This window comes from Xenia sp. Carnegie-2017, unplaced genomic scaffold, assembly GCF_021976095.1.
Source record: "Xenia sp. Carnegie-2017 unplaced genomic scaffold, XeniaSp_v1 HiC_scaffold_1, whole genome shotgun sequence".
In the NCBI taxonomy this organism is placed as follows: Eukaryota; Metazoa; Cnidaria; class Anthozoa; order Malacalcyonacea; family Xeniidae; genus Xenia; species Xenia sp. Carnegie-2017.
In genome coordinates, this window is record NW_025813402.1 from 5773649 (window position 1) to 5793100 (window position 19452).

At 34.1% G+C, this 19452-nt stretch overlaps 2 protein-coding genes across 3 annotated transcripts; both read right to left on the minus strand.

Annotated features, from left to right (window-relative positions):
* Positions 1-853: 853 nt before the first annotated feature.
* On the minus strand, positions 854-7339 carry LOC124459633 (S-phase kinase-associated protein 2-like). Of its 2 annotated transcripts, none has more exons than XM_047009127.1 (13): positions 7100-7339; positions 5632-5748; positions 5433-5547; positions 4840-4954; positions 4355-4389; positions 4112-4196; positions 3959-4020; positions 3117-3215; positions 2838-2895; positions 1807-1876; positions 1688-1739; positions 1440-1547; positions 854-1081 (listed from the first exon to the last, which is right to left on the minus strand). In XM_047009127.1, the coding sequence occupies exons 2-13, from the start codon at positions 5738-5740 to the stop codon at positions 889-891; spliced, it is 1101 nt and encodes a 366-aa protein (XP_046865083.1). In that variant the 5' UTR covers positions 5741-5748; positions 7100-7339; the 3' UTR covers positions 854-888. The 2 variants fall into 2 exon arrangements, with proteins under 2 accessions (XP_046865083.1, XP_046865075.1); XM_047009119.1 differs by having other exon boundaries at positions 5632-5751.
* A 234-nt stretch (positions 7340-7573) lies between these two features.
* LOC124459620 (receptor-type tyrosine-protein phosphatase epsilon-like) lies at positions 7574-19039 on the minus strand. The gene is made up of 22 exons (XM_047009092.1): positions 18753-19039; positions 17225-17491; positions 16420-16531; positions 16030-16306; positions 14375-14517; positions 14015-14073; positions 13371-13465; positions 12925-13009; positions 12505-12581; positions 12101-12137; positions 11916-12013; positions 11706-11825; positions 11275-11429; positions 11025-11160; positions 10618-10770; positions 10364-10457; positions 10211-10287; positions 9447-9578; positions 9049-9180; positions 8505-8656; positions 8275-8410; positions 7574-8024 (listed from the first exon to the last, which is right to left on the minus strand). The coding sequence occupies exons 2-22, from the start codon at positions 17439-17441 to the stop codon at positions 7932-7934; spliced, it is 2580 nt and encodes an 859-aa protein (XP_046865048.1). The 5' UTR covers positions 17442-17491; positions 18753-19039; the 3' UTR covers positions 7574-7931.
* Positions 19040-19452: the final 413 nt, after the last annotated feature.

A 19452-nucleotide genomic window follows, 5' to 3' on the forward strand; every position in this document is an offset into this window, starting at 1 on the left:
AACAAAAAAGTAAACATAACAATAAACATGAAGGGAGAAAAAATGGTTGACAAAAACGTAAAAAATTACACAAAAAGATAGACACAAAAGTAGACAGTAAACACTGAGGAAGACAAAAAGATAAACAAAAAGGTAGAGACAAATAGCAGACACAAAGGTAGACACAAAGGTATAGATAAAAAGATATAGAAGGATTCATTCCAGTTATATTTATTTCAATGGTCACAGTCCTCTTACATACAACAAAATTTCGGTCCTATCTATAAGATACATCATTCTACCAGTTAAACTATTGAGCAAAATGGTTTTGATAGCGAGTTTTTTTGAATACATAACTTGCGGAAAAATTGTTTGGAAGTTATTCTACTGATTTTCACAAAAAGCTACTGCTGAAATCGTAATTCTCCAACTTTCAAATAAAAAAATCCCTAAAATTACTTTCTGAAATAAAATGCCAAAAGAAACTGCTTCCATGAATACGAACATCCCGGGGTAACGGGTTGATGAATAGCAAGTTTCCGAAATGACAACGGCGATATCGGCAGCGACGTACGGTCTGTAATTTTGTGGAATTACGCATGCGCAAGTCAGAGGAAACCCCAAACAGACGTTCTTGCCTCACGCGACCGACGTGAAATATTTATTGGGGGAGAGACGTGGGTGTTGTTCATTCGTCATTTCATAGGAAACGACAAGGAAAAAAGTTGTCATATCTTAGGAGACAACATTTTTTAAATGTTGTCTCCTAAGATATGACAACGTATTCTTGTAATGAGTTTTTAACTCATTACAAGAATACTTTAAAATCTAATCAATAGCTAAGAACAGCAAGTACAAGAAACAAAGAGGAAAGTTCCAGGTAAAAGTCATCACAACTTTGGTTTTGTTTTAATGTAGTGCTGAGCATTTAATATCCCATATAGTTCCTTTAAAAGTGGACCCTACAGGCCGGGCAATGTTAGTAAACATGTTCATATTTATTTCAATCCCTTTCAATGCTTTCTCCCAGTCGCTTGACCCATTTTCAGTGGTGAAACCAAACAGTTGCGCTGAATGTAATGATCGAAGAAGAGATAATGTCCTAAATGCAAAAATTACACATAACTAAAACTAAAAGATTTGCAAGCCAACGATTGTGGAACATCAACTACAGGGCGACCCCTCAAAAAGGAGGGACACCATAGAAATCATCTCATCGTTCATCAACATTTGTCAAATGGACGTAATTACGCACAAAAGTCTTTTATCTAATTCTCGGAACTCAGATACATCCCATAGAATACACGTAACCAGGCTCCAACCATTACATAATTAACCATAAAACATGCAGTTGGTAGTTTATGAAAACCTGGCTCAGGTACTCCGGGTCAGAGTGTCCACAGCCTGACTAACCAGACGACTATACTAAAGCAAGATTTGTTTAACGTAGTCATACTTACTGTAGACTTTCAGGTGCTATACCACGACATCTGCTCAATGCTAAATGTTTGATATTACCATGGTCGACAATACACCTGACAGAACGTTCACTGATCTCTGTACAATCACTAAAACATGAGGAAACAATGGTACGAAAATGCTATCGGAGACTGCACTGGAGATGTCTTTGACGTCCAAACTGTTGTGGAAGAATACGTCCATGTAGCAGAAAACATGCTTTAAGTATGAAAGAGTAAACATAGCAGACCTTAGATCCAAGCAAGAAAGGTTAGGGCACGTTGAAAGCAGCACAGAAACAGCTTGAAAAAGGAGTAAAATGATCTTGAATGTCACCATCATTGCATATACTGTATGCGTTAAAACTACCTTCATCACACAATGTTTCGCGACAACCGCTCAGATTTAATTTTCTAAGAAGTGGAAAACTTTTAACAACCTGAAAAAAAACGCACTACGTCGCCTAAAACAATACCTATTTCATTTCAGCGAGGGGTATGAACGTTTGATATAGTGCAAAGTGACAAGTATAAACGGGATATTGTTAGTACAAAGTGACAAGTAAAAGTAAAAAGTATGAGCATGTTGCATTGTTAGAACAAAGTGACAAGTATGAGCATGTTATTGTTAGTATAAAGTGACAAGTGTGAGCATGTTACATTGTTAGTATAAAGTGACAAGTGTGAGCATGTTGCATTGTTAGTATAAAGTGACAAGTTTGAGCATGTTACATTGTTAGTATAAAGTGACAAGTATGAGCGTGTAATTGGTGATAAAAAGCAAAAAGTAATAGCGTGTTACATTGTTTGTAGAAAGTAACAAGTATGAGCTTGTTACATTGTTAGTATAAAGTGACAAGTTTGAGCATGTTACATTGTTAGTATAAAGTGACAAGTATGAGCGTGTAATTGTTAGAACAAAGTAGCAAGTATGAGCGTGTTGCATTGTTAGAACAAAGAAACATGCATGAGCGTGTAATTGTTAGAACAAAGTAGCAAGTATGAGCGTGTAATAATGTTAGTATAAAGTGACTAGTATGAATATGTTATAGGTAATAAAAAGTAAAAAGTATAAACTTGCTATCAGTAGTAAACAAGAAACCTAGACGATGAATTACAAACACAAAACATTGGAGGATGAATAAACATTGGAGGATGAATAAACATTGGAGGATGAATAAACATTGGAGGATGAATAAACATTGGAGGATGAATAAACATTGGAGGATGAATAAACATTGGAGGATGAATAAACATTGGAGGATGAATAAACACTGGAGGATGAATAAACATTGGAGGATGAATAAACATTGGAGGATGAATAAACATTGGAGGATGAATAAACATTGGAGGATGAATAAACATTGGAGGATGAATAAACATTGGAGGATGAATACTGACCACATCTATGGATTCTGGAGTTAAATTGGTCCATGCAAGATTAAGTTCTGTCATTACCCTGAAAACAAGCAGTTTATCAATGATCCATAAGAATTCATAATAAAGCTATGATCAAATACAATGTTGAACCACGTTGAACCACGATAAAAGCATGTGTATTAAAGTTCATGTTTTGAAGGGTTCCCGTTGAGTCACCTGAATTTTTCAGGTTCATGAGACAATTGCTTAAATTGTCCAGCAAAGTGCGAAGATCATATCTTCATTTAATTATTCACGTACCTTGAACATCCGATGGCCAATGACCTGAGGCCCACCTTACCAACATATTGACACATGGATAAGTTTAAGACAGAGAGATGGTGACACCGACTTATCGCACTATTATTGAAAACAAAAATCGAATATTGAGAAATTATCACGATGTAAATTTTTTTTAATGCCTCGAGTATAGCGCTAAAGGATTAGCTATGTCTTTTTTTAAAAATAGTATCGCAATTAGTTACGACTTTTAAGAAATAAACGCATAATTCCAAGGCTTCGGAAAATCTCAATGAAAATTCCCCCTGAAGTTTTACCGCGGTTTGTGTTTAAATACCAATTATAGACCTATTTGCTACTTTAGAAAAAACCTCTTTGCTGGAGTCGATGACAACTTTTCTATGGACAATTTTCGATACATTTTAAAAATGCCTGCAATGTACTTTTACAGAAAATATTTTAAAAAATGTGCATGCTTTCACCAATAAGAGAAACGTCGCTACTACATTAGGAATCCATACAAAATCCCATAAATTAATCTAACGGAAACCTCTCATTAACAACACGTCAATAGTTGATAACCCAAGTACAAAAAATAAAGAGAATAATGCCTGGATGAAAAATTTACTTCTTGGCAACAAGTATCAAAAAAAAATATTTCTTTCAATTTTTTTCATTAAAACTATACAAAACAAATATTTCCATGCACAGTTACTCCTAAATAGTGTTGTTTACTTTACAGAATACTAAATACAGTGTAATCTGACTCATATGTTTTGATACATCAATATTCTAAATCTACTCTGTATTTTCGAGAAATTTCCAGGTTGTCGGACATTTTCCAGCCCAGAAAAGAATCCTACCGTAAAATTCTATCTGATATTGAACAAGCTTCCAAGCTAAGCTTCTTCAAATTCTTACAACTCTGAAATATATATAATAATTTTGATATGGCAATGATTTCATTTTCAGGCTGTGTGACCAGGAAGTTAAAAATATAAACGTGGTCAATTCACCTTCAACACTTGATGTAAAATCTTTTCGGAAATCGAACTAGATGTTACGTCAAGATATTGTACACGATATACCGCACTATCGTTGCTAAATAGATCGTTTAAAATACACGACATTAGTGGACAAAGTATGTTTGTAAGAAAAAAGTCTTGAATAGCCCAAAATCAACCCTTTTAATAAGTTGAAAGTATACAACACATTGTCAACAGGTAAAGTCTTGTCCATGTAGGTATTTGACTCATTACCTTAAATCTTCAATTACATCCGTCAAAGGAAGAACCTAAAAATAAACAAACATGTTTTTCAAAAACTTCATTTGACTTTTTCCGAGTTAACGACAAATGTTTTAGACTCAAAATGCCGTTCCCTTCAAGACGTCACAAAAAATATCCCTTGTTTATGAGGGAATTTTTATGACCGGCATTTTGAGCTAAATGCCAAATGCAAAAATTTGAATAGCCTTATTTCAAAGACGAAAATGTATACTTTATTCCGAATAAACTTCGAGCGAGCTAAATAACAAAAGTTTGTTGAAAAGTTTGTGATTAATCTGAAGAAATACGTAATAATTTATCATGGAAAATAAAACAGAAATCTTGATAACATATAGCAGTAACTATTTTACAAATCACTGGTTTTAGCACTGCATAGCTTTGCTAGCTAGTCAGAAAAGAAAAATACTTTCATGTATGTAGCTATATGCTATCATCTATAATGAAATTGGTATTACCTTCAGCCAAGCTAATCTCATAACAACGACACCTCGGTTAAAAAGTTGTTTAAGAACGTTTTCGTCAACAGTAAACTCGGACAAATTCAACGACTGCCATAAGCTCTCATCATATCTTAACAGATAGAAGATAAAATCAAAATCATTCAGAGACAAAAAAATGTATGAGTAATCTATACCTACATACAGCCAAAAAAAGTCTGATATCATGAGTGAAGCAAAAAAAATGAAAAGGAGAAAATGTAGCTAATAAAAAACATGCAGGATTGTTTTACAAGACATTGTAGGAAACAAAACGCAAACATAGTAAAAACAAACAGAAAACATTGTAAGAAAAGAACAGAAAATATCGTAAGAAAAGAACAGAAAACATCGTAAGAAAAGAACAGAAAACATAGTAAGAAAAGAACAGAAAACATCGTAAGAAAAGAACAGAAAACATCGTAAGAAAAGAACAGAAAACACCGTGAGGGACGAGCAGAAAGCAATGTGAAAATATAGTGAAAATGCCCAAGCGAGATTTAACGGTGATATCGAGAAAAATTAAAGAGTTTTGTCGTAGATGAATAATAAAAAATATGATATTAACTTACGCCAATCTTTGCCATCTTTTACACACTCTTGAGCACACAAACAGATTAACTTTGTCGAGTGATTTGAAAACCGCAAGAATAACTTCATCTGAGAGTTTATTCCAATGGCATGTGTCTAAAATTTTATTCAAAGCTTTATAGATATTCAAAGTTTTTGTCAGATAAACGTTTGATCGTTAAATGAAAAATATTTCAGTACCTACTCTAACGCCAAGGGATAAAGACGGTTTTTTGAGCTTTCTATAAAGATGATCTCCATTCGCAGGGCGCTTTCCTCTCTTTTCTTGCTCGTTCATAAGGTATGCCATTTTTATATCTACTGTATGAAAGAGTTTTTGTAAAGACACACAGCAAATTACAGATAAAATTCACAAAGCTTTCTAGAAACACAATTTCATGAAAGCTTAAAGCTGCATGTAAAAAAAGCTCTACATATAGACAACCACTAAACATTGAACAGAACAATGTTTACTAAAATGTCATTCTGGGTGGGTAGGATGTTTCTGTATATGCCTAATAGTATATCAACTGACAAATAATGGACAATGTCTATTATTTGCAGTACTTGTATGAACAGAGCAAACTGTTTCATCAAAGGGATGAAGACCATTTTTCAAAAGTATGTCAGTGTAAAATCTGAAAAATCTGAAAAAGGTTTTACACATTTGAAGGTATGCGTAAATAAAGTGAATTTTACCATCCCAGGTTAAAAGCCAGCTGAAATGTTAAACTGCTTTTAAATAGGCCATAGACGTAGAAAGATCAATAGGTAGTGATACAGTATATAGAAAACAATGAATTTCAATAGATTTTAATAAAGCATATCATACATATATGAATATTATTGCCCCACATCAACAGTAGCATAAGCAGATCATTAATTGGGGGGGGGGTATTCATATGTCCATGTTCTGTCATATTAAGTTGTTTTGAAATTGACTGTTTTCTGCAGATTGTATCATGACAACATGCACATATGAATATTAATCCCAGAAACTATCAATGCTAGTTATGCCACAGCCATTAATAATCTTTCTACACCCCAAAACTTGCCTTGTTATTAGTGCAAAAATGTCCCTCATAGCAAATGACTTTTGAAGCCACAAATCTTCAAGCTTCAGTGAAGAAGCCAGCCAGCAAGTTTTGGTCCTGCTTCTAAAGTTTAGATCATTAGCATTATTAATTTCTTTAGAAATGTATTGTTTTTACATTGAGTAAACACCAAAAAATTTACATAGCAAGACCAAATTTGCCAGCTAGCTACGCCACAGTTTTGCATCAACTATTTAAAATTAATTTATGACATTATCCAAACACAAATAAGTTGTTGAAACTGTTTGCATTACAGGGTGTAATAAAAAAGGAAAGGTTTCATGGTGCAGTTAAACTGGTAATAGGACAGTTACAAGCGTGTCAGATTTCACATGCTAAACTACTTGTGGTTTCTAAACTAACAGAGATTCATGAATCTTAAGTGTTTAACTGACTCTTTTTCATACAGCTTGTAAATGGAAAAACCAAGCTGTTTCAAAGTTGTAACAGCATGGTTGGTCATAGTTAACATGCTGAATAACTGTCAACATAAAATATTGTAACACAATCAATTCAATAAGATTTAACATAAGTAGAATAGAAGACAATTTAGATCATCACTTCCGGTAAGATACCTTTGTTTTTAGCTTGTCTTTTTCCTCAAGCTTCGTTTCACAGTTAATATTCATCCTAGTTATCGCCTACTACCAACGTTTTGTCACTTTACTATGCACTGCAGTTCAAGTTAAGCCTTACATCTTAGCCAACATGTGTTTGCAAACTTGTTTTCCGCCATATTTACTGTCCCGGAAAACTCCAAACTTTCCCGCCAAAAGGCAACTAAAATTGCGACACGCAATGACGCAATCGCAAAGCACGATTTCGTAGAAAATAGGATAGGAAATCCCAAAATAAATTTCTTTTCGGAAATTCTGATTTTTGATACGTTTTAACAAGACATATATGTTATTTTCATTAACATTTACAAACCAAACCCACATTTAATACTGTCAATAACAAAATTCTGTTTGGTTTGCAGAAAATTTGAAGAAATTAATCCAATGTTTGGCACACGAAAGCAATCAGACAAAAACAAATAAAAAAGCAGGTTGTTCAAAACAAGTTTTCATTTTACTGACTACAGAAAAACGATTAAATAGCTAATATTTTGTTGCATAAAATTTAAATAACGCCACGTATGAAAAAATTAAGTAAATGTAAAGATTAAGTATGTTGACATTACATTATATTTATTTTGTACGCATGCATCAAATGATGCATTACTTTGAAATGATTTGCTTTGCATTAACTTATTTATGCATATCGAGAAAATATGAATGTTTTTTTTGTATTAATACTGTTCATAAAAACTATACATTGTCGCGAGATTTCGAGTGATATTTTACTGTATGTAACGCATAGGAAATAACGTATAGATAAGAAAAATGGTAATAATTTGGCAGTAAATTAACTTGAATTCTGTATTTCCTTGAAATTGGCGTATTCATCAAAGGATTGAAGGAATTGCAGGATAGCTTGGAAACAGAATTGATATTGTTCCTAAAATATCAAAAATGATGGAAACTTGGAATCAGGTAAAAATATTCATAAATAATACAAGGAGTTTGTTTCGACTCTAAACGATAGACTAACGATTATTCAGACGATACAGAAACAAACACATGTTTTCATGGAAATTGCTCACTACCGTTGGAAAAGAAAGTTGTCCTATGTTTTACCAAAGATTTGCTTGCAACGTTTTACTTCATTTAAGTCACAATCATCCAGAAAAAAACACTCGACAACTTACAATTGACGACACCATTCTTGGTCTCTGAATTCGTTCCAACATAATAGTTTGGAATAAATTGAACGATTGATCCTGTTTAACTCTCTCTAAGGATGTTACTAAAGCACAAAATGCTCCAGTTCGCCCACCACCATCACTAAAAAAAAATAAAAAGCCATTCACGTCGACATGGATTATGAAAAACGTGGCAACTACTTATGATAATATAGAATTCTTTCATTAAACAATACCTGCAATGTACAACGATTGGGTTGTTTCCGCATTGACGTTGTACATCTTGAATTCTTCCAATCATTTGAATAAGACCGACGGGGCTTCGAGGAACTTCGTTCTCATTCCATGACAGGAAATGGAAATGCCAAACATCTCGAGTTTCTCCACCCTAAAAAATAACGTGTAAAATAGTGTAAAAACTTTGCAAAGTGCAATTATACATAATAAAATGTGAAAATGTTGAGTCATGTGGTCTACAGTAACTGTTCCTGGACGTACGATAAATATGTAAAACCATAACGTGTAAAATAGTGTGTAAAACTTTACAAAGTAAGTGAAATTGTACATTATAAAATGTGGAGATGTTGAGTCATGCTGTCTACAGTAACTGTTCCTGGATGTACGATAAATATGTAAAATCATAACGTGTAAAATAGTGTAAAACTTTACAAAGTAAGTGAAATTATACAAATACAATGCGAAGATATTGAGTCATGTTGTCTACAATAACTTTTCCTGGATGTACGATAAACATATAAAAGTAAATAATAATAAACCAACGTCATTCTTCTTCAACTTGAAGTTTCGGATGACAAATTCATCAGCGTTTTCCTCGTTTTCAATGGAAACAAGCAAGTTTCCACAAAGCAATGCGTCGTTGGTCTTGTCTGTCCAATACTTCTCATACGATGTCTGAAAAACAAACTTCAATTGTTACATAAAAAAAAAACAGGATATAGAAAAATAACTGAGATTCCAATGAAATTTGTACCTAACCTATGTAGCAACTAATTATAAGAGGAAAAATGTCATCAAATAGACCACTAAGGCCCAATCCAAAGTAATTAGTTAACTAAAGTATCAAGACACCAAATGCATTAATTGAAGAAAAAACTGAAAACTTGAGGTCCTTTACTATTTAATAAGCAAAAAGTTTGACGTTAGAATGAACAACTTACTGGATTTTCGTCGATATTCGCCAACATAACGATGCAATTACATTTCTTCTCCCATACCATTCTCCAGAACTCGTTGACAGTATTTTCGAGTGGGAATTGTGTCGCAATATACATTCCCCGAACCTGGTAGCTCTGCATAAAAAACATTATATTTTCAGACAAAAAAATCATTGAATGCATACTACCACTGAAACTATTATCTCTTTATACAATTAATGAAAAAGATAATATAAAATTTTACATGACTTACTAAGCCCTACGTGAACTAAATTGAAAGAAATAACTGCCATCATACAGGTAGAATATGGGTAAAAGGAGGTGGAAAGCTGGAGCATGACCACCTCAAAAAATTTTGCAGATTTTCTCATTGTCTATTGCTGTAACTTTAAATGTGACATAGTTTTTTACTGTGTTTTACCCTTTAACACCCATAATAAGTAAAGTCAACAAAGTTAATGTATAAATTATCGAATAACATTGGTCCTAATTCACTCTCCCATATATTTACGTATAAAAGTGAGAAGGAAAATTATAATCTTTGTCATATTTCTAGTAGCCTTTGTCTTTTTTATCGTACAAATGTAGCTTGTAAATATTGCACACGTTCCCCGTGGAACTCAGCTTCTGTTGACGGACCAATGTGTTTTAAATAAAGTTTATTCAATCATGTTTAGATCACATATCTTCCGTAGACCTAAGCCTCTAAGACATAAACAAAACTCTACACCTATGTTTGCCACATGCTTATATTCAAATACACTAACGTCAATAAAACTGGCGTTTATGTAGTCTGAACCATCAACTCCGGGGCTCTTGAGAAGGGAAACACGAGTGTCTTCATCTAAAATAACGAATAAAGTAAAAATGATTTTCATTGAAAAAAAGATTTGGAATCGATCAATTATAAAAACATTTACACGGCAAAATAGCCTTATTTCGATTCTTGTCAGCATTGAAGGACTTCTTCGCTTCTTCCGTGTTCGATTTCACGAAAGTGTATTGTTGTAACACCTGAAAATACATCTCTTGGTTAGGGATTGATTAAAATGGGAATATAATAATAATAAATAATGGGAGATCACAACTTCCGTGATCTATCTCCATATATGAACAAAAAAAGTTTAATTGTCTTGCATGATAATTAATAAAAACAAATTGTCCATAGCTAAACCTTGAATTGTTTTTCCATTAATGTTTGATCAGGATTATTAGGATCCGTTCTACTGAGTTGGATTAGTTTTACACGGAGGTCAGGAGCATTAATCTCAGTATCGCCACATTCAATTGCTTCCAAAACAGCTTTATGAAGAAATACGTATTGCGACTAAAATTAATGAAAATAACAATAAATACAACTGCAAACACGAAATTACTTTGTTTAAATTATAAAACAAGACGCGAAAAGACAATACAGACAGTAAATTATTCATTCTACGTAAATTCGTATCCACATATTCAATTAGACTTCAATTAGACAATCAAGTAGCAAATAGATAACACACAAAGGGAATTATATTAATAATGTTCAATAACATGAATATCAAATAACTGTTTCATCAAATCTCCTAAAGTACGAACCTCAACTTGCACCATGTGAGTTCGCTGTTTGCGCATTTGACAAACATAATTGAAAATATCCACTGTCTTCGTCTTTTCAATCATATCCAACATGGCAAAAATTCCAATGAATGTCCCAGTTCGTCCAACGCCAGCACTAAACGTAAAACGACAATGGCGATATGAAGGTTTTTCAAGAACTTTTGTAGAAATGCCGACATTAGATTTCCTAAGCTTTCAATCGCACAAAAACCGGGGAAGGATACCGTACCTACAATGAACAACTAAAGGATTCTCATCATTTCTTGTGAATTTTCGTACTCGAGTAAGGAACGCCTGTAGTGATGTTGTGTATTGTGGAACACCATGATCTGGCCAAACCGTGTAGTGAAACTGTGTCATTTGACGCATTTCTTTAACGTTATCCTGTAACATAACAGATAAGCAATTCTTGGGAAAATAACATGTGTTTCAACATACAAAAATCATTACATAAAAACTACATAAAATAACCCCATAAAATGGACAACGACAAAATAAAAACCAACTGTTTCTAAGAGCAAGTAGGGACAATTATCTCAAACATAACAAGAAAACAAATGATAAGGGGATAAAGGGATAAAGGGATAAAGGGATAACAAAGGATAATAATGTCACCTATCTTTGCAATGCCAACATATATAGTTGTCTAAGAAAACAAACCTTTGTTATGGTCATTTTACGAATAACGTAATCAGCCAATTCGACTTCGCCATCCAACTTTATCAAAAAGGGACCGTGTTTTACAGCTTTGTCTTGAGGCCAATATATCGCTAATTTCTCCTATGACAATTATGATAAATAAGGAAAAGCATTAAGTACACAAAAAGCTACGTATATTTGATGGCAAAAGAAGACAAAACTTTAACTGACCCTTCCTTTCTCGATTGGATTTGCCAACATTACTATGGACGAAACATTCTGCTCCCATATCATTCTCCAGAAATCTACAATTGTATTCTTCAGGGTGCCTGTAAATTTTAACGTATTGAGTATTTATGACTTCTGCATCGATGATTCAAGAAAACGTGAGACTAATGCACAAATCGAATATCTACCTTGAGCAGCAATGAATTGGTTTTTACGTTCATAACCCTGAAAAGACATAAATTTCGTAATATCAATAAAACATTGACAGCGCATATGAATATTGAGTAATTAAGTAACCAGAGATTAAATTACAACTTTTAGTGCATTTTCGTCCATCAGCCTCTAATATACATTTACATAATCCCTACTAATTGTACTTATATATACCTACAATATACCTACAAAATTACCACAACTTGTACATGCAGCTACACAAAGACATCATTATCACAACCGGTACTTATATAAACGTATGAGATCACATAATAACCTCTGCAGTACTTAAAAGTACATGCATACACATCACTACCACCACCTGCACATACGACCTCTCTATACAAATACGTAAAACATTATCACAACTAGAACTTACGTCGATGTGATTCGCATTTATATAATCGGATCCTTCCTCTCCATCAATCTCAGATAAAATCACTCGACTATCGTCATCTACAAAAACCCGAAAAACATTTTTTAAAGAAGACGCGCATATATAAATAAGAAATTGAAAAGCTTTGAGCTTCGATTGAAATTCCCATGCTTACAAATACGGGCAGCACATTCTCCAATGCAATTTACTAATAAAAAATGTAAATCTTCCCATTGAGCATGCGTGGTCATGACAAGATGTGAAAACTATCCCATTTTCATTGAACAATACGTGTTTGACAACATGCAAGTAGCCTTTCAGTTACTATAAACACGTTCAGTTTTACTAACAGTACAAGTTCAGTTTAACTGAACAGATTGCTGTGTAAGAATGCTAAAAGGTGAATTGATTGGTAAAACTTACATGCATGGATATTGTTATAGCGATTCTTATCAATGTTTTCAGGTCGTTTGCCAATTTCAGCTGATAAAGCTCCATTGCGAATGTTCTAAACAACAAAGCACAATATTTTCGATAGTATTAATTCAAAAAAATTATTGCACTCTACACATCCTGGTTCGTCATCCTGTTGCATTCGTATGTCGCTCATCGTTAGAAACATTTGGATACTTGATTTATAAAGCATTGTTGATATTTTAAGAAAGTACTGTTCAGCTAAAGAACTAGGATTTATAATTTACTCAACTTTATGAAAAAAGCCTTTAAATACTTTCATTTCGAAAGGTCTCTTATCTGTAAATCTATAAATCTACAATAGGCCGAGGCCCTGGCACCTTTAGCTAAAAAATGTTGCACCCCCCCTTAGAAAATCAATTCCTACCAACCCCCTCGTGTTCCTACCAACTCACCTCATATTCCTCTTGATATTCCAAGCCAGCGTTCTGATCCAACATGCTACAATGTTGCCGAAATTCATCGATTGGTATCGGGTAACGAACTATAGCTGTAAAGAAAAAATGACGGCTTGTTAAATATTTAAAAAGTAAACAAAAATACATCGCCATCCTACACAGTACTGAATACTGATCGTAATTATATTCGGTCTCTTATAGATTTTCTCATTTTTCATGCAGCAAGGAAATTCTGCCGTCACATCACGTGCGTCACGTGTACACTCTAATTCTGCTGCTATTTGAAAATATATACTGTTGTAGTCGTTCACAATCCTAATCAGAGATACAAAGGCAAATGTACTACGTCACGGGTTTTATAATTTCATTCAAGACTATTTTTAAGAAACATCGAAAACCCTGTAGGTTTTGGCTTCATCGGTGCTTCTATTTTTAGTCATTAGTCTAATGTTGAGTCACGTGACACAATATGAACAGTTTCATTATAGTCACGTGACACCATACGAGCAGTTACACAATGTTGAGTATCGAGTTGCAACATGAACATGGTACTAAGAGCATGACAATATATTGCAACAAGTTTCACTGGAAGGATAAAACTGGAACAAACAGTTATTCAGGGATAAATGATCTTAACTTACGCTTTACAGGAGCCACTGGTTCAAGAACTATATCACGGTAGATGGTTCGAGATTTTCGCCTACAATAAACAAACAAACAAACGGTATATTCACATTTTATTTTTAACATAAGTTCCTTTAAAGTCTATTGTTTTCTATCACATATAACATGTATTAGTGAATATGACCCCCCCTGATTATCGATTGATTGTACTCCAGCATGCGTTAAGATTGTTTATAGTTCAGGAGTCCCCAGAAGGACTTTTTCGACATCCTTAGCGGTAGTCCTATACAGAATCAATAGTCCTTCTAAGGACCGTACCAACCTGGACATTCTACACCTACAAACATGTAAATATACATATGAAAAAAAAAACATACCTTTTGAGAAGCAATAAACCAACAATCGCGATCACAAGTACAAGTATGCAGATTATGACGACGATAACTATAACAGCGGTATTCATGTCATCATCATCCTTTCCAGTCGTCCTGCGCAGCACATCCGAATTTTGACTTATACTCTATAAAGCGATTGATCACAGCAAGTTCATACAATTTACCAACAAATAGCATTTAGACAGCAATACATAGTTATAAATATCAATTTAGAAAAGTTCAATGTTTTGCTTGTTAACGTATGAATTACTGACGCGACAAGTCCGAAACCACGCAATACAGGAAGCCAGTTTTACATAGCATATTTCCTGACTTTATGTTTTGTATAGCATGTATTGCAAAAAAAACATCAGAGTGGAGCCCTAGTTTTTATGCATTTTAAACTCTGAAAAATGAAGCACAAACAGGGCCGCTAAATAAAGGGCCCAACCATTTAAAGAGTGCGATTTAAAGTTTTCGATCGAAATTTTTGCATATGATTTCTCACATCAGTCACGTGACATGACCACGAACTGCACAATTATTCTTATTAGATGTTGTTTCGGTGATGTACTACAGTCAATACATGACTTTTTTAAGTTATATTTAGTGTTAAGTTTAACAAGCTCTTTTCTGTATCATTTACTGTCTTGTTTTTCTGGTTAGACAATTTTGAGTTCCTCGTCGATATTTATAAAACGAATACAAAGAACACGTTCACACCAGAACAAGATAAAAATACAAATGCAGTGATTCGTACTTTAAAGTGCCTTATCAGCATAAATTTTTATTAGCGATATCAAAACTTGGTGTAATATCTAACGTATTGGTGAAAAAATTTTTCAGTTTGGTCAAATTGTCTTCTTGTTATGGATGTTTAAAGTTGCCTTTCAATGGACCTTGTCCGTCCTTCGAAAATTCTGGAACGACTTACCTTTGTCAAGTCATGCAAGGCACTCCTCAATACAACATATATATACCAACTACCTTGGATGACGTCATAATTTGGCTAGACCCAGACTTCATGCGACGACGGACAAGGTCTATTGAAAGGCAACTTTAAACTTCCATAACAAGAAGACAGTTTGACCAAATTGAAAATTTTTTCACCGATATGTTTGACATTACAGCAAGTTTTGATATCGCTAATAAAAATTTTTGCTGATAGAGGCACTTAAATTGCGCTATGAGAGCATAATGAGAACAATCAAAGTACACTTACAAATAAAAGAAGGTTACTGTATTTGCACGGGCTTATGCAAACCGAGGAGACCTTTGGGAGAACTGGAGAGCTGATCAGTGCAAGCGTGAGACCGAAGGTCGAGGGTTGTACCGGCTCGAGAGTTCTCCGACAACTATCATTATTTCTTTTATGAAATAACAATAATGCGAAAAAAAACAAGCAACAAGCATTTTAAATTTTCCTCTAAAATGTATTCATGATCGATTTGCAAATTCTCTTTGGCTGATTGATTGTTTTGATTGATTTGATTGGTTGAGCTAAGATGTGTTTTGCACAAGTTAATGCAAACACGGCTCTAGGCCAATTAGCGCACGCGTTTCATTGTGTTATTTTATAAAGACTAATGATCAATAACCCGGTAATTTGATTCACATCAATATAATTGGTTTAAACATGAAAAAATAAGACATTATACCTGCTGATCATCATAAAAAACTCGAACGAATATGCCATATTCAGTATCCTCCACCAGTGGGGCATTGAGGTACGTAACAGTATTTCTCCGTTTTCTCCTTGCCGATGATGACATATTGCCTACAATTATATTTTCTCCATTCACATATCTATTCATTTCCAAAGCAACGTAAGCAATCATTCCGTCGTTCGAATCTCCAAATGTTCTACTTGAGGAACTTTGAAAGGTCCGTTCCGAGTCATCGCTAAGCCAGCGTTTGACAAACACGTGAAGACTCCTTCAAAAGCACAAAAGAAATCGTGAGCACAACCGAATTATTACTCCTTGGCTTTCCAAGGAGTTCAAAATGTGTATACAAAGGTTTTTTTTACTGTATTAAAAATTACAAACTTTATCAGATCCACTTCGTCGCTATTCAATTCTGGTAACTTGAATCCTATTTGTGTTTTTGAATCAGATACACCAATTGTTTCAAACACCATGTTATCTTCGGCTTCAAATCCTTCAATGAAAGACATTTTATTAACTACTACCACTACGATGCGGTTGTTAGACACAATCAGTTGAATATTGAAAAAAATATCCAAATTTTTCACACGACAAAAACGGTAGTCAATAGTCACAAACATCTCATCACAACATTAATTGAAAAGCGATTTTTGCCAATTGTTTTTGTAATACAGTTATTGTGCTGGATTACTACAAAACGCGCGTTAAAAGATTTCTGCATGACGTTTTAACGTCAAAGTTTTCCTTATACAAATCTTTACACAACCATTCATAAGAAAACTGGTCTCCTCAGAACTCGTATAAACGCAGAAGTTTCAAGCACATCCAGCCTATTTGTTTATCGCTTTCCCTCTATAACTGTAACTTTTCTGTAGTACACACATTAATGAAGTCATCCAATATTCTTCCTACTTTCACCAAGACACAAAATGTTGTTTCTATAGACTTGTGTTTCAATTTATACTCTTGCTACGTTTTGAATTTCAGATTTCTACGTGCGAACATATTTACGTATGTTCGCGAACATATTTCTCATTTTTTTGCTCCGAAGATACAACTCTTAATCGCTATCTATGTGATTTGCTAAAAAAACATGTTAAAACCACCAAATGCTAGCGAGTCCATAGACTTATTCTCAGCGATTACCAGTCCGACAAAAATTGGCTTACATATGAAAAAAACTTACCACTTTTTGTAGTATTAACGACTTTGGAATTAATTTGTCCGCCGACTATAGTGAATGCTTGCACCGTTATATTGTACTCGGTACCAGGACTTAAGCCTGTGATTGTAGCACGTGTTATATCACCAGTAGTAGTATCGCAACCACTGAGTCCATTTCGACAATATTTGTACTCCCTAATCACACCATTCGATACACTTGGTTTTGTCCAATTCACCATTATCGCGGTAAAATCTGAAGTGAGTTGAATGTTTTCAGGACGATCAGGAGCTGTAAAAGTAGATAAACTTCATCAAGTATAAAGGCACTATGCACGATGGTTTTATAAGGGAGATTGGGGGAGGGTGCTCTAATTTGATTAGAATTCAGTGGCTACTTGTTGTGGCAGCATGTCAGACAATTTTTGTTAAGAAAGTGTGTACAATTAAGCACTAATTGCTTTTGCTTAATTTTTTGGTATACTAGTGTTTTTAGAGAAATTGACATCCCTCCTGTACCACTAGTCAAGGATAGGAGGGGGACACCCCTCACCCAAATCCCCCGTGATTCGCATTAATTTGTGGTAGACAGTTTCTGAAATGAAAGCCGAAGCTGCACAAAGTGTATCCACAAAGGCAGACAATTTCAAAATACCTCGTTAACAAAATGCAGTTTCTTCAAACTGCTTTCAGTCAAAAAACCTGAAAGCAGTTTGAAGAAACCGCATTTTCAAGTGGCTTGTGCAAGAATGATAAAACCAATTTTGTTTTCATAAGGTTTGTGTTTTGGTCATTCTTGCTTGCAGAAGGCCTTCAAAATGCGCTTTCTGCAAATTGATCTTCTTTAGGAGCAATCGCTCGCTCCTATTTTTTCAGGTTGAAATTTCTGTTTATTCTTAGTACTAAATTAAACTGAGGATGTTCAAGTACCCATACTAGAAGATATCGTTGAGGTTTTCGCTAAATTCATTATCTAGTTAACATTTCAAAATCGTCTATTATTTATAGACCCTGTTGTAACGTTGAGTTGTCTGTCTTTGATAACCAACGATATCATAAGTTGAAATATATTTAATCAGTAAGAAGTGACGATTTGTGATTTGTTAACAAAGTGAAAGTAGGTTATCAGAAATCCGCACTGTCAAAGAGAACATGAGATTTTACTTCTGGTATAAATGTGGAACAAAAGCTGAGACGCGTTTAATGTGACATACGGTGTCTGGTCTACGACAGAAAATTTCAATCTTCCGACGTGCTCATAATCACAAAGCAAATATATATATTTTCTTTATTTTCATATTATTTAAATTAAAGTCGGTTAAGTCAGTTAATTTTTTAATTAATTGATGCAAACAATAAAATATAAAATTAGAAGCCAATTTCCATATTGCCCAAGGCCTTTTTATATTAAGTAAGTTTAAGGGCAATGAACATTGCTGTAGACCATACATCCAGATATATTAGACAGTAAATAATGTACTGGAGAGAGTGTTGTGTTAGCTTTTACTATCTGTACAACTGTAACATTGTCCAGCAATTAACACAATACTTACCATCTTCATCAGTGCTGACTATAATATTTTACCAAGTGGACCAAATCCTATTTTAGTCGAAGCTTTCACTGCAATCCTGTATTTTGTAAACTTTTTCAAGTTGGTAATATTGAATGAAGAGCCACCACGAGTCTCATTACATTTGTCAATGGACGATTCGTTTTCTTTGAACAATTCGTAACATACAGCATACTTCGTAATTTTACCATTCGCATCATCAGAGTTTAATGGTTGCCACGAAACTTCAATTGACGTCGAAGTGTTTGACTTAATAGCCACAATAGGACCTTTACTTGGTTCTTGAGAAATTAAAAAAATATTATAATCTCTCTATAGATTAGCGACGGTAAAAAATGCGAGAGCGATTAAAATTACGTTGTTTCATTCATTTAACAGCATTATATACCATGAATTTCACATGACTGACCATTTGGGAGTATCGCTGTTTTCTCGCAGACACAGTCTGCTAAACTATGCGCGGCTAACCCAACTATACGCTCATTATGATTTAACACGGTCAATGTGTCGAATAAGACCAACTCGACTAACACGGCCACCCCGATTATCCCACCACTGACCAAAACGGACAACCCAACTAATACTGCCATAACAACTAGAACAGCCAACTTGACTAAAACTCCCAACATTAATTTTCATAATCTCTTGACGATCATATATTAATGAACATTTGAACTATTTC